This window comes from Watersipora subatra, chromosome 3 (assembly GCF_963576615.1).
Source record: "Watersipora subatra chromosome 3, tzWatSuba1.1, whole genome shotgun sequence".
Taxonomy (NCBI): Eukaryota; Metazoa; Bryozoa; class Gymnolaemata; order Cheilostomatida; family Watersiporidae; genus Watersipora; species Watersipora subatra.
Genome location: NC_088710.1, coordinates 46558973 through 46575578, shown reverse-complemented (window position 1 = coordinate 46575578; position 16606 = coordinate 46558973). Strand labels below are relative to the sequence as shown.

General features: G+C 37.2%; 1 protein-coding gene across 1 annotated transcript in view; it reads right to left on the bottom strand.

Annotated features, from left to right (window-relative positions):
* The window catches only part of LOC137391955 (oxysterol-binding protein-related protein 1-like), an 88929-nt gene that overhangs the window by 59425 nt on the left and 12898 nt on the right, over positions 1–16606 (bottom strand). The window contains exons 6-10 of the mRNA XM_068078530.1: positions 14482–14567; positions 11634–11778; positions 10303–10489; positions 9115–9178; positions 6317–6427 (exon numbers count right to left, since the gene is read on the bottom strand). Of these exons, the coding sequence (XP_067934631.1) occupies positions 6317–6427; positions 9115–9178; positions 10303–10489; positions 11634–11778; positions 14482–14567 (593 nt within the window). The remainder of the gene's footprint in view (positions 1–6316; positions 6428–9114; positions 9179–10302; positions 10490–11633; positions 11779–14481; positions 14568–16606) is intronic.

Here is a 16606-nt window from a genome sequence, read left to right as displayed (position 1 = left end):
CCATATCATAAGGTGAAAAAAAATTGTATAACAGGGACATCGTAACTTGAAGGCGGACTGTACGTGCTATAAATAAAAAAAGCATACAAGGGTTATGTTTTGACATACAGTGGAACCTCGGTTCTCGAACACTTCAGTTCTTGACCAACTCGGGTTTCGACAAAAAAATTTGAGATTTGTTCGTCTCGGATCTTGACCATAAAGTCGGTTCTCGACCAAACTGGAACATGCGCATTGGAATTAAACGTTCGGAACAGGTCCGGAAACAGCATGTTTATACGTTAAACGACATTGTTATGAGCCACTTTCGGAAGGTTCTCAAACAAAGGGACAAGTTTCGCGTCATAAATTCTTTACAAAAGTAAGGAGCCATGTGGGAGGACGTCGCCTCTACCGAAGAGATTTTCTAGAAACACAACTCCTCCAGTCGAGTTACCCTAAATTGTTTTGGAGGATTCTTCTTCAAAAATGTGAAATAAACGTGCCATTGCTATTTATATTTTTCGCACGATTTTTGATGTAACTGATCTGTTGCATTTTTTTGCTGTTTCATTTTCAACTTCCGCAATTTTTGGTATTGTATCGTAACCTTTAATGTTTTCGATGTTTTAAGAGCAAAACATACGGAATGTTTACTTTTTGTTTTCTTTTTTCATCATATTCATAGATAGAAAATCTTTTATCAAAATTAAACACGATCTATATCTACTCGTTTTTATTTATAGTATGCAGTATACAGTACAGTTTATGGTGTAAAATGTTAAAAAATACTTTACCGAAGCTATTAAATCAACTTGGAACGGATTAAAATTTATATACATTAATTCTAATGGGAAAACTTGTTTTGGATCTCGAACAACTCAATTTTCGAACAACTTTCTGGAACGGATTGTGTTTGAGAACCGAGGTTCCACTGTACAAGAAATTTGTGACACGAGGAAAAATCTGAGCAAACATTTTCCTTGAGATACATAACAAACTTGAGATCTAAGCAGATGATACGAGCATACGATGCGGTCGCTAGATGGCTGAGTATGTGAGAGGCCACTTACGAGAACAGCAAATGATTTAAAAGGGCCAGCTGAAAGTAAAGGAGAAAGTGAGTCTGAAAGCAAGACAAAAAGAGCCAAGCTGAATATATAAAAATGAAAACCAAATTAGAATTAAGTTTAGTGTAAGATTAAAACTTATTTTTAAGTATGTGCATAGTAAACTAAAGTTTTCTAACAGACCATAAACTTTTAAATTAAAAGTTTATGGTATGTTACCTAATGTCACAAAACTGTAGCATACAAGTCTTGCTCACACCAACTGTCTTGAATGTAAGCATGGCATACAGTACTGTGCATAATAATGTCACATTTTATTGCAGATCATTACCATCAGATTTGGCATATTATAACGAATAGATTCACCGTTGTAAACTACCGCCAATGAACTAGGGCAGTCGTAACAATATTTTAAATTTTGACTATCAAATTGATTCAATCCATTTCATTTGCTCGTAAATCGGCATTTTAAGCTATTGATTTGAATATTCAGCAGCCTTTGTATTGAGACTAATTTGACCTATCTTCACTTGTTCTTTCTGTTAGGATCTGTATGGCTCACATTACAACGTGAGTTTTACTCGCATCAGCATCTTTATGCACGCGATATGTACGGAAAGGGAAGCTTTAAAAGTGGCAAAACTAATTCTTGATAAAAAGAGTCAAGTCTCTCAATGTAATTATATATGAACTGGTTCATGCGCTGAATGATTAAATTTGAAAAATATTTAAAAAGGCAATTCAGAGTTGCACATTGCTTTGGGCTTTAGTATTAAAAACATTGTAGGTTCATCTAAAGTAGGTGCAACTTACAATCAGCATTTCTTATATTGCTGTAGTATCTATGTTCTAAAAATGAAATATTAGTGTTTAACCTATAAACAATAGGCCTAAAATAAATACTAGAAATTCCTCCGTCATACAGCCCACGACCAAAGTGATATTGGAAAAAATAAAGGGTACTGCCGGTTGAGAAATGCAATATTAGCAGTCAAATGGCACTGCAATGCAATAGGAGAACTGCAATGGTAGCTGCAATGGTAGCTGTAATGTACTCGTTGGTATTATGTACAACAAACAGCAATAATGAAAGGAAAAGATTATATGTTTATATCTCTCCCCCGCAATAGGAGAAATGGCAATATTAGAAGTAAAATGGCAAGCTGCTGTGTAAAATACGCAGTTTGAAAGTTGGTTGTGTTGAATGTAGAATGGTTTTGACAGCGATCTGTAACCAAAGTGAAGAAATGGGTCATGATCACAGAAACCATGGTTAAGTCGGGTGTGAGATTTAGAGTTATCTACACTAGCAGAAGGAGAAAATTCTGTTATTTTGCAAAAAAATTTGATTCCAGCTTAATTACAACAGATTTTATGGTCAATAAACTGAATGCATGTTTAACATTAGTGCGAAAACATAGTTCTGAGAAAACTGGTGTTAAAGTTTGAGAAACGAAAACCAATGCACAATTTTGTTTACATTTTAAAACGTCATAGCAACCAATATCAAGAAGTTGTGATATTTATCTAGATTTTTGTATTTACATGCAATAGATTATGCTGAATTTAAAAATCTAAACAGATTTTAGTTGGTTGCCATAGAAATAGCTGCATATCTATAAAATTTTTTTAGGCCTATTACTTAATTTTGCAGATATTAAAAACGGCTTGGCAGTACCGCGATATTGGGCACAGCCGTAGTATCATCAATAAAATCTTTAGAATAATAAAAACAGTAACATATTGCCCACCATCAGTCACTATATACCTCAATCTTGTAAATTCGAATGATTATTTTTATAATTAGATCTTATAATAATCTTATAAAATCGAATAAATATTCTTATAATTAAATATTGTAATAATCTTATAAGAATCGTTAGAAAAATATCATCGTCATTTCCTTTACTTTCACTACTTTGGACATCAGTTGGAATACCAAATTACTCATAAGTGTCTAAAATGTCAGAGTTAACTTTAAAATCGGCAAAAAAGAAACGATTACTTTTCAGTACTTCTACATTAATTACAGAAATCTTCAGCAATTGGACAATGCTATAGACTGGTGAAATGTGCACGTTTTTCTCGTGAATGCGCACGACTTAATGGTTCTACTCTCTGTCGCACGGCTTTATCGGCGTTTCATTGGCCAGTCTTAATTTTGATTAAAAAAGGCTTGTTAGGTTTTAATGGCAATTTTAGGCCAAATTAATCTGTCTATTTATGTATAATCCGATCAGATGGCTAAGTTTTAGGATATTGTCAAGAATTTTCAAAGACTTTGTAACATATTTAAATAGGTTTATATGTGTTTTTTTATCATTATTATACTTGAATGACTCCAAATGAAAATGGTTAAATTTGTTGATGAGATTTCGGTACAAGGGTTTGGGTACGGCGTTGATGCATAATTTTCGGAACTTGTGTGCGCATATGCATTTATCATAAAGCTCCCAAACACTTGTTTCGCTCGTGTTTGGTCGTGGGATTACAAGTATTTTAGATGAGAAATATTGCATTGTCATTGCTCTTTATGGACTAAAATGTACATGGATAACACGTAACTGTTCTATAATAGCATTGAAGTAAAGTCCAGCGTACCGGTTTACTGATCTACTACCTATATAAATGGCAATCGTTGTCTGTCTGTTTGATTGAGTGTCCGCCTTATAGAGTATTTTTTCCTATTATCGTCGTACGAATTTCGGTTGTACGAAGAAAACTGAATTAATATGAGTACTAAATATCGTAATTTCAGACTGTTAGCCGCTACTTTTCTCTGACGATTTGAGCCAAGCGGCTTATATAAATGTGTGGCGAGTCTGTTGTTTTTCTTTCACCGCTAGAGCGCATTAACCGAAATCCCCAGTTAGCACGCTTTTTAAACAGCAAATTTTCTGCCGTGTTAAAAAGCACCTTCCTGAGTTCTGCGGCCTATACAAAGGTGTCTATACAGCTATACAAATGTAATATTCATTAAATAAAATAAATTAATGAGTAGTTATTTACATGCAATTAATATTTACTGCCAACGTGTACCGAGAAGGTCACGTAAACGTTTGTTTCTTGGAGCCACTGAGAAAACGCAGTTCTCACCTACTAAATTTCCACATCAAAAAGGTAAGTGTTTCTTATACGATGTTGTATTGTCTATGAATTGTCACATCTCCACTACTTAATAACGTTGGATTTGCCGCTGTTCGTGATAGTGGGTCACGTTCATTTCCTTCAGCAGCCGAGTTACTAATTTTTTTCCAGCTACGAGTAGGCCTACTGTAACTTACTATTACAGAACTTTCACGAGTACTCCGAGGGTTGCGATACGCTATTGTGAAAAGAAAGAGAGCAGCTGCTATCGACTTACTGTCACCCTGCATCAGCCATGACCAGCTATACGTCGCCTGCTCAAAAGTAGGCACACGCCGAAAACTGTTTCTTCATACGCCCGACAGAAAAACCACAAATGTTGTCTATCCACAAGTGTTGCGTTGAACTAACATTGTGTTATTGTTTTATGTCCTTCATGTTCTGCTATACCACATGCAGCATTTTCTAACATATTTTTCAGTATATATATATATATATCTTTTCATGCATTTGTTTTCCTTATTGTATCTAATACAAAGGCTATCATGTTGGCGCTTTGTTTTATTATTGTAAAGTGCTAATGCTGTATCTGCCTTGACATCATACTGATGATATCTGTTATACGTATAAATTTTATTGACACAACCTCATTACTGTTTGTATATACCATGTCAAAACACAGGCTATAGACGAAAAACTGGTGAGCTATGATTAGTGTTTTAGGAATGTAGAAGTCTCCATTTAATAAATGCTGGCGATAGCAAAATATTTTTTATAATTTTTTAAAAGATGCAAAACTTTTCAATACTGCCAGTTTGAAGAACTTCAGTTTGCCTAGCAATGTCAATTTCATTATCAGTTCTCTGTACACAAATAGGGCAACTCCGATTTGAGTGGTTTGAGACTGGTGCATTGTAGACTAGCTGTAAAACGTATGGCAGATTTACATTGTTCTCCCCTACATTATTGACCTATATGACGGCATATGTGTATGCATAGTGTGATCAGGGCAAAAAAATTCAGCAAACTGCATATTTGGAGTTGTTTTACAGTATGAAAGACAACTCTCAATAAACCTCTTGCTGTACACGAATCTGTTCCCGTGAATGGGTAATGCAGCTAGCGGTTTGGAGCCGTGGCGTCACTCAGGGATGCGCGGGAGACCTTTTTCACCTCGAGTGCAGCAAGAGTATCCAGGCGCGGCTTTCCGGATGAGTTGGCGAGACGATTGATTGCGAAGCGATTGAGTGCTAGGCGATTGATTGCGAGGTGATTGATTGCGAGGCGATTGAGTGCGAGGCGATTGATTGCGAGTGCGAGGCGATTGATTGCGAGTGTGAGGCGATTGATTGCAAGTGCGAGGCGATTAATTGCAAAGCGATTGAGTGCGAAGCGATTGAGTGCGAGGCTATTGATTGCGGGGCGATTTATTGCGAGGCGATTTATTGCGAGGTGAGTGCAAGGCTATTGATTGCGACGCGGGTGCGGGCCGATTGATTGCGAGGCGATTGATAGCGAGGCGAGTGAAAGAGCACGATGGTCAACTGCTCGGCGGGTAAAGACTGGTCAGCCAAGGCGGGTAGACGCGCCATGGACGGGTATGACGGGCCAGGCCATAGACGGGTATGAACGGATGCATGAATCTAGACACATGAATCTAGACACATGAATCTAGACACATGAATCTAGAATATTTACTAGATTTTACACGCATCTAGCTGTAAAACACATTGTAGATTTTCATTGTTTTCCCCAACATTATTGACATCATAATATGTGTATGCATATTCAGGGCAACAATTTCAGTAGACTGCATATTTGGAGTTGTTTAACAGTATGAAAGACAACTCTCAATGAACCTTATGCCGCACGTGAATCTGTTAATGTAGGCGGGTAATGCAGCTAGTAATGTATATACGCTTTCATATGGTAAAAATAGCTTTCAAACATGACACCAAAATCATAAACAATAAATATTTGGGCAATATGACAAATCACTGAGCCAGTCTTACATTAGGGAAAAATTTGGTACGTTAACAGTTTTCACACAAGGGAATGTTACAGTGTGTTTGTAAAATAAAAGTAACTCTTAATTGGAACACTGATTTTAAATAAAACCGTTAATAAGCAACTCCATTATATGAATTTTCAAAAAATACATGGAGTAGCCTTGAACTCACCTGTCTTGGAATATTATCACGGCAGGCCTCATCCTCCGCCTCGACCCTAAAAAAGTGTGTCGAGCCATCGCTGTAGACCAATGCTATCCCAAGGTTATCTCTCACTTGCACCTAGCAACAATGTTAAAAATTTGATCAGTAAAACAATATCGTTTTCTTTTTATATCAAACGGAACTCCAACTTCTTAATTTAAACAGATCTAACTAACTTTTCTATGATCATATTAGTAAATTGCTTAAAATGTCCACTAAAATGAGCAATGGCAATCCAACTAGTTACCAGCTAGTACAGGAATTGGGTACTGGGAAATTGCAGTAGGCGAGTTTCTGAAAATCGTCATTTGGACGTAGGCTTACAAAGCTGAGCTGTCATTGGGCAGTTTCAACCACCCTTGGCAGGATTAAATTTGGGCCAGAAGATATATAAGACAGATCATTTGAGAGGATATTCCCATACCGGGTCCGCAGTCAATCGGTTGCTGACCTTGAAAGCATTAACTCTCACTAACAGTAACCCAGTTATAATTAGTGTTACTACAGCATGTGACTCAGTAATAGGCTTATTAAAGCCTTCATAGGTGTCACCTGAGCTTTGGCATCCCTCAAAGGTGATAATCCCTGAATAATGACTACTCATGAGCACTACTAATATTATCAGGACAAAAATTATACTTATATATTGGGAAGAGAATGCAGACATCGAGGAACATTTCTTAGAATATTCATTTATTTATATTTATCAGCGCTGCGTCAGCATGGGACGCTGTGGAAGGTTGAAAATTATGGTTCCCATCCTAAAAGTCTACGAGGTTTACGGTATACGATAGGAAAATTATTTGTAGTTGTCATCCTGAAAGTCTCCCTTACGCTTTGACTCGCTACAATCCTGGTATTGCTTTCTCATTCCCATACTGTGTGCACTTGATTGATCAATCAATATCTATAATTTATTTAGAATAGTGTATCATCTTCATTTTGCCACCAGCCTGAGCTGTAGCAGAGCGAGTAGTTGTTGATTGGCGTTGTGAATCGATGAAACAATAACAACCGGTATATCATTCGTCTGAATACAAGCCCAGCCTGTATTCTCAGTTACTCACCAATTAAGTTACTCATCAAAGTTACTCATCAATTCCGAAAACATTGTGAGAGACTCATTTGTTTATATTGTTAAAGGTTATGGAGACTACATTTTCATATACCTAGCTCTGCTACCATGAACGATTGCAATTCCTGCTCAAGCTGATTTGAGTGATATGTTATTACTTAAAGAGTTCACAATATATTATACTTATTGAAACTATCAACTCTCTCTTCTGTACCACACATCATCACACCCTATATACGAACAATTACAAGCAACTACCACAGTTCTTTTTTACTAGCTTATACCAATCGTACTTTCTACAAAGCATTGTCTTATCAAAGAGAACGAATGTGGATGATAAAATGAAATCATTTATTATTCATTTCTATTTGTTGCTTCTTATACGTATCATAATTTGTAGGATGCTGATGCAACTAACCAACTCTGAGCTAAACTGATTAGTAACAACGTGAAATGATCAACATGAGTCTCCTGGTTACACTCACGCATCTGACTACTGAGTGCATTTCTATTAGCCCATGGTAGCGTCGATGATTCAGTAGACCTATGGTAACACGTCAGTAGGTCGAAAAATAGTTTATTAACGTGCTAGAGGTCTATGACTGCGATGTTGAGGAGCTGTTGATCGACTGGACAATGTGTGTAGAAAATATACAAGCGATTTATATTAATTTTTGTCACAGAGTAGAGCAAGCTCTAGAACATGTCTTTGGCCATCGACTATTAGTTATGCTTTGGCCATTCTTAAACCAATATTTGCATATGCAAACCACCGCACAATTGACTCTTGACTGTGTTGTTACCTACGCACAATTGACTCTTGACTGTGTTGTTACCACCGCACAATTGACTCTTGACTGTGTTGTTACCTACGCACAATTGACTCTTGACTGTGTTGTTACCTACGCACAATTGACTCTTGACTGTGTTGTTACCTACGCACAATTGACTCTTGACTGTGTTGTTACCTACGCACAATTGATTCTTGACTGTGTTGTTACCTACGCACAATTGACTCTTGACTGTGTTGTTACCTACGCACAATTGACTCTTGACTGTGTTGTTACCTACGCACAATTGACTCTTGACTGTGTTGTTACCTATGGTTTAATACGAGTTAAATAGCAAACTTATAATCTTCGGTTATTTCGACTGCTCTTCCCAACTCAAAATGTCGATGTCAGAAACTTTGGTTCAGCTGCTTGGTATCAACCTCTATCAGATAAAGGCCGCCATTACAGCATTGATTGGATATAGCCACCACAGTATCAAGACTCGCTAAAGCCTGGTTCCCATATCAATTGCCAGACTGCGGCGGTAATACAGCGCAGCTAAACGCTTGCGACGCAAGGCGGCTTCTGTTCACATAAACTGCATCGCTAATACCGCATAAAAATGTTCGTTCGCCATGCCGTTTCGATATGCTGACCTTCACCTGTACAGTGCATTTTGGCAAGGTTTTGCCTGCTGCTCTTCGCAAAATTTGAACAGCGCTAAACTTTTATGTTGCTGCCGGCAACTATCGGCAGTACCCGGCACGTAGGTTCACATTTCACTGCTGATAGCCTGTGGTGCTGTCGCCGGTGCTTTTGTATATACGGGAACCAACCCGGCTTAAGGGGGTTGCTTGGTACACAACTAACCAAATGACACAATCCAATAGAACAAGAAGCAAACTGCTGGTACTAACCATGCATTGAGCATCATCAAGGTATTTGAAAACCCTTCGCCTAGCACCACTCGACGCATCCGCCCTGCATCATATAATAACATTTTTGATTCAAACATGACTTGTATTAACAAGTACAAGCTGATAGAATATATAAACGCTAGAACTGGTTGTATCATAAATTCAGGTGAACAGAATGAGGTCATATAATACGTTATCTGAAATGATGAAATAAGCCCACCTCGTATACCCATTTTGGTCCTTATACACTTCTGCAAGATAATAATTGGCATCAAAATATAACCGTTTCCTGATAATATTATTAATAATTTTAGATGTTAATTAGTATGACATAACAAATGTATATATTTATATAAACATACATATAGGATATAATACACATAATTACATGATGTACGTAATTAGCATGATGCAATAAATATATATATTCAAATCTATATATATATAAATCTCAAAGTTTGTTGTTCGTCTGTCCAATTATAGCGATGAAGTTTTAGAAATGAAAAATGCACTTCGAGCTGGATTTTAACTCACGAAGATTGCAACTGCAAGCTTGCAAACAAGCGTAACCACAAGGCTGAGCCATTCTTCTCATTTACCGTATATTTCTCTTATCATATACCGTATATCCTTTTAGCGATTGCACATGCTAAAATATCCATCGTTTCTTTTGACGTCATCAAGCCGTTTGCCCATGTGCTCATTCACGAAAAAGCAGCCATATTTGTAGAAAACGATCGTCTTTTTTTTATTTAATAGTACTTTTCGGTGTTGTTTTGATACTACAATAAAAAAATTGCAAACAAAAGCATCGTTTTCAAAAATTCATTGCAAAAGCTTCGTATTTTTAACGATAAAACTGTCTATAAAGATGGCCGACAGTGATAAAATAACGTCACGAAAAAACGAAGGATTAATACAGTGTGCCCTCGGGGTACGATGCAATGCCTCGGGTGATAAACTTTGCCATACGAGAACAGAAAAATCTTTTAGACTTTTTTCCGACATACGATAACAAAAATTTCTCGAAATTAAAATTTGGTAGTCGGTGTAGGCTAGTGATTACGTCGAAATAACAAAAATTTCGATATGCTTTTTGCTGAAACCCCACTCACAATGCCTGAAAGTTATACAATGCTCGCTCTCTATCAGTTCACAGCTATTTGTTAGTTTAGCCCTAAGACTCACCTAGAATTGAATACAGAGAGCACCCCATTGTCAAGCACCACGTATTTATGTTTAAAACCAAACAATCTACTCTTCTTATAAAGCACCCCTTCGAATCGCGTGACAGTCTTACGCAGGTCGCTGAGTGGTTGTAGACTCAGTACCTGTTTTACTGCCTGTGAGCTCGCCACATCCCCTGCCAACTGGCCTGTAAATAGCAAACATTTAAAATGTTAAATAAGATTCTCCAAGACTTACCAGCGCTGTTGCTCCAGTAAATACTAGCTTATGCACTTTTATATGTCATGTCCTTTTATTTGATTAAACGCTGGTTCACACTATATCGCCATATGTCGGCGATGACAGTCTTTCATGACATTTACTGCAGGACTAGTAGTTACTGCAGGACTAGTATATCATCATTTCCATGACTGCATTGTATAATGAGAATGCTACACCACAGACTAATCGCTGATGTAAAGGCAGATGGGTTTGTGATAGTATGAACTATGTTATTACCAGAAATTACCAAAGTGCGGTGTGACACTGAAGTACAGTAATATAGTGTGAACCAGCCTTTGGAGAGCAACCGTTGCTAGTGGTATAGAAGGTCTGATCGGTCAACCACAGGTTGAGGTTCAATCGTAAAGATAACATTGAGCTTGAAATAGTAGAGTTACCAATTGTTTGCATTGCTAACTCTATTGTATTGGTAACTCTATTGTATTGGTAACATTTTGTATATAATAGGATTATATATGTACTATGTATATACAAAATATATTTATATACATGTATAATAGAACCCCATTTATGCAAAATGGGGTTCTATTATATTTAAAGCAAAGAGTTTGAGTCAACCAATAGTTTGAGTTGTCTCTTTATAGTTTGATTAGCAGTGCGCTCAGCGATGCCTGAGATTCTCTTCATTCTCAGACAGATAGCCTGCAGGTAGTTGCTTAAGAGTCTGCTTCTCAGGACCCAGACAGAACTTTGAAACCAAATATTTTTAGCGACCTGGCGTAAGGGCACAGAACATATGCAAGCAAAGTTTGGATGAAATCGGCCAAAAAATGTGGAAATGTATAGCGTATACGCAGACTAACAGACATGTCCCACCACCCCACCCACACCACACCTACCCCACCCCATACCCACCCCACACACACCTACCACGCCCGCACACCCGCACACACACTCAATGACAAAGTGGAATATGCAATTACAACACTTTATAGTTAGAGCCAAGCAGTACTTTGAACCAACTGGTGCACTGACAACTATAGCTAGTCAACTAGTAGCATACTATTACTAGTATTAATAGTTCCTGCATGAATAAAGTGAATTCCAACCATTTTTATTACGAATGTCTGACTTGACTCCGGCTTGCATCAGGAATGCTGCCATCTTCTGCTGGTCTCTGTAGGCAGCAAGGTGTAGCGCCGAGTTTCCATGGCTGTCGATACAGTTGATATTCAGACCTTTAGACACCTTAATCTAAGATATGAAGACAAGCAAGTCTATATAAACAAACACACATCCCGGTGAACATTCTGATGGTTAATATAACGGAATGGACCTAAGAACTGAGCTGTTAGCGATAAAGCAACAATAATAGAGAACAGGCTGTGTGAAGCTTTCAACTCAACCAATCAGTGAGCAAGAAATGATATTATAACCATAAGATAGTGTTAAAACTTACTACAATTATGTACTTGCCACTGAAATAATTCCCTACAAAAAATTACTTAATCTAGCAGAAAATGTTAACGCTTTCAATTTTTACAAGGACTCGACAGCCAAGAGTAAAGATTTTGTAATCTCAAACTTTCCTGGAAATAAGGCTAACACAAACTAAACCATTACAACAATCAGTCCAAAATAGATACCTCGTGACATTTTGTATTTTTCAAAGAAATAGCTGAAACTGGAACAAACAATTTAATAACAAATGTTTAACAAACTATAATACAAAAAGAACAATACAATTTAACCAGCACTGCAACAGATGTCAAACTGTTAATACTGGCACAGTCAAAGAGCAAGTCTGAGCTGTTACACCCTCTGTTGAACATCGAATGTATTTTCACTGATGGAGTACAAGAATGTTGAAAGCATAGGAGTTGTTCCCTCTATAGCATTAAAGCAGTATATGTCAGAGTAAACATATCATCGACAGTCCTTGCCTTGGCCTTTTAATCAATCATTATGTTACATATTGGTTCTTATTTATCATGTTTGACCATAACTGACCACTGAAAACAATAGCAAGAATTATATTTTGCTAAAGTTGCTACCATGAGTGTAAATAAAAAGACCTCTCAAATTATTGGAATCGTCAAAATAGCCAGTATTTCTTACATTGCACTTGATTTAGTCTTAAACCTTACGAGAGACTTTCAATGTTATCACAATGATACAAATTAAAAAGGCTTTTTAACTAAATTTAGCATCACTTTGATAGTCACCAAAATCTTCTATTCTAGCCACATAGAGGGAAAGTGAAACACAGAGCAGAAAAACGAATGTGAAAATAAAAAAGGAGCAAACCTTGAAATTCTAATAAGCATTTGTGAGACCTAAATATGAGAGGCTAACCGAGTTAGAAAAATTGGAGGCCACCTTGAAAATTACTAGGATCGGGCAATTATAGTACTATCTGTTTTCTGATTCACCAAGGGCAGAGAATTTTAGCAGTCGTGGGATGAGTATGATTCACCAAGGGCAGAGAGTTTTAGCAGTCGTGGGATGAGTATGATTCACCAAGGGCAGAGAGTTTTAGCAGTCGTGGGATGAGTATGATTCACCAAGGGCAGAGAGTTTTAGCAGTCGTGGGATGAGTATGATTCACCGAGGGCAGAGAGTTTTAGCAGTCGTGGGATGAGTATGATTCACCAAGGGCAGAGAGTTTTAGCAGTCGTGGGATGAGTATGATTCACCAAGGGCAGAGAGTTTTAGCAGTCGTGGGATGAGTATGATTCACCAAGGGCAGAGAGTTTTAGCAGTCGTGGGATGAGTATGATTCACCAAGGGCAGAGAGTTTTAGCAGTCGTGGGATGAGTATGATTCACCGAGGGCAGAGAATTTTAGCAGTCGTGGGATGAGTATGATTCACCAAGGGCAGAGAGTTTTAGCAGTCGTGGGATGAGTATGATTCACCGAGGGCAGAGAGTTTTAGCAGTCGTGGGATGAGTATGATTCACCAAGGGCAGAGAGTTTTAGCAGTCGTGGGATGAGTATGATTCACCAAGGGCAGAGAGTTTTAGCAGACGTGGGATGAGTATGATTCACCGAGGGCAGAGAGTTTTAGCAGTCGTGGGATGAGTATGATTCACCGAGGGCAGAGAGTTTTAGCAGTCGTGGGATGAGTATGATTCACCGAGGGCAGAGAGTTTTAGCAGTCGTGGGATGAGTATGATTCACCAAGGGCAGAGAGTTTTAGCAGTCGTGGGATGAGTATGATTCACCAAGGGCAGAGAATTTTAGCAGTCGTGGGATGAGTATGATTCACCAAGGGCAGAGAGTTTTAGCAGACGTGGGATGAGTATGATTCACCGAGGACAGAGAGTTTTAGCAGACGTGGGATGAGTATGATTCACCGAGGGCAGAGAGTTTTAGCAGACGTGGGATGAGTATGATTCACCGAGGGCAGAGAGTTTTAGCAGACGTGGGATGAGTATGATTGCACTATGATTTAAACTTGCATGAACTATCTAAGATTCTCTGAGGTTAAAATGTTCCTAGTATTGAGTTTGACTTGCCTAGAATAAAAATTTCATTTTCCTGTTATAAAGAAGCATGTTTTATCTATCTATTAGAACGATGCACAGCAAGTGTTTACGAATGGATGTTTCAAATGGCCCTTAATGGAACTTTTATGACGAATACATAAATGTCAATCCTTCCTCAAAAAGGAGTCCAGATGCAATTCCAACTTTTGCACATATTATAAATTAGCAAGAATTAAGAGACATGCAAATACTATCTTCTGATGAAAGAAAGTTCGGTTATTGGATATACAATTTAGATACATAATGTCTGCAAATATAATATATCGCCTTTCAACCAGCTTTTTAAGACTTTTACAATGTTTAAATTTTAAAGTTTTTAAAATTTAAAGATCTTAAGAAACTTGTTGTTCATAGCTGTGAAAGCAACCTAAAATAATAATGAAGATCATACCAAATTAAAAGAACTTACAATCTGCTCTAAACCGTCTATGTTCCCTTCAGAGGCATACTGAAGGAATCTCTTTTCAATCAGAGTAGACTCTGTCTCCTGAGCAGCTGACAGAAGATAGAAAGTTATTAGTATAGAAATTGGTCATCTAAATTATACTTCTATCATTGAGTACCGATTTTTAACCTAATTCTTGTACTGTAATCTCCTATGACATATACCTCCTGTAACATATACCTCCTATAATGTATGCCTCCTATGACATATGCCTCCTATGACATATACCTCCTATAACATATACCTCCTATAATGTATGCCTCCTATGACATATGCCTCCTATGACATATACCTCCTGTAACATATACCTCCTATAATGTATGCCTCCTATGACATATGCCTCCTATGACATATACCTCCTATAACGTATACCTCCTATAACGTATACCTCCTATGACATACACCTCCTGTAACATATACCTCCTATAACGTATACTTCCTATAATGTATACCTCCTATAACGTATACCTCCTATAACGTATACCTCCTATAACGTATACTTCCTATAATGTATACCTCCTATAACGTATACTTCCTATAACGTATACCTCCTATAACGTATACTTCCTATAATGTATACCTCCTATAACATATACCTCCTATAACGTATACCTCCTATAACGTATACCTCCTATAACGTATACCTCCTATAACGTATACTTCCTATAACGAATACCTCCTATAATGTATACTTCCTATAACGAATACCTCCGATAATGTATACTTCCTATAACATATACCTCCTATAACGTATACCTCCTATAACGTATACCTCCTATAGCGTATATCTCCTATAACGTATACTTCCTATAATGTATACTTCCTATAACGTATACCTCCTATAATGTATACCTCCTATAACATAAATTCCAACTAACGTAAAGAATTTATGTGAAGTTTTTGCTTTGTATAATGTAAAGAATTCTTTATAACGTAAAGTGTCAAGAAAGTGCAAATTCTCAAATTTTACTTGACTAACGAAAAAACTGTAAATAGCCTTAAAAATATTGCTTAACCTTTTGCTGCACTTGAGAGAAAAAGAAACGTCTTATAGGGCTCTCTCTGTCTTATAGGGCTCTCTCTCTCTCTCTCTCTCTCTCTCTCTAGAGCTATCACATATACAAGTACACTGGCAATACAGTTCGCCGTTAGAGACTGTCAGCTATGTCGACAAAGCACAGAAAACAAGTAGCCACACAAAAGTTATGAAATACTTCAACAAGTTGATCTATTAGTGCAGGCGTTGGAGTGTCAATATACCAATCTTAATGCCACGAGTTTTAGTGTAGCCAAAAGCATTATTTTATCCTAACCTCGAACCCTGGCGACGGATAGACGGACAGTCAGACAGACACCGCACCTAGTACAGTATAAAATATCCTTAGACATATAAAATATTAGGCTATATTTTTCCTTAGCAGTGTACATATTGCTGTCTAGAAAAATGAAAACAACCGATGTAATTGACATAGAAGGTGTGCACTCTCCTTTACTTACTGTAAAATTACCGTATTCATGAACCATAAACTGAGGAAATTGAAAAAAGTTAACAAGAAACTTGTTGATACAAACTATTAATCCTGCAGTAGCTGTACAGCGCTTAAAGAATAGAGAAAGCATAATATTTTTATGCTTTATTATTTATCTTGAGGTGTTGACTGATGTTCTAAAAAAAGAATCAAGGAGATTGACCAACCAGAAGCTGAGATATAGCCAGCCAAACACAGGTCTACCAAAAAACATAAGTGTTTTGGTAGTCATCCATATATGACGTATGAAATCGACTTGTGTGCCATTGGTCAATTAAGCCAACTAATGCGCTCTCCTATAACAATCACGGCGTTTTAATTGGTTTAATCCCTGGAAGTATAGAACAATCAAATTGGGCCTAACAATCATTGCTCTGAGAATTCCGAACCAGTCCCTCTGATGTGTAGATTAGTTTTAGAATAAAATAATTACACGCATCTATTATTTTGCAACATTCTGCTATCACTTTATACAAATTATATTAGTTACATCATTTATTCTATACACAGTTATATTATTATTTTGTATAATATGCATTATGATTATTATATTAATCATA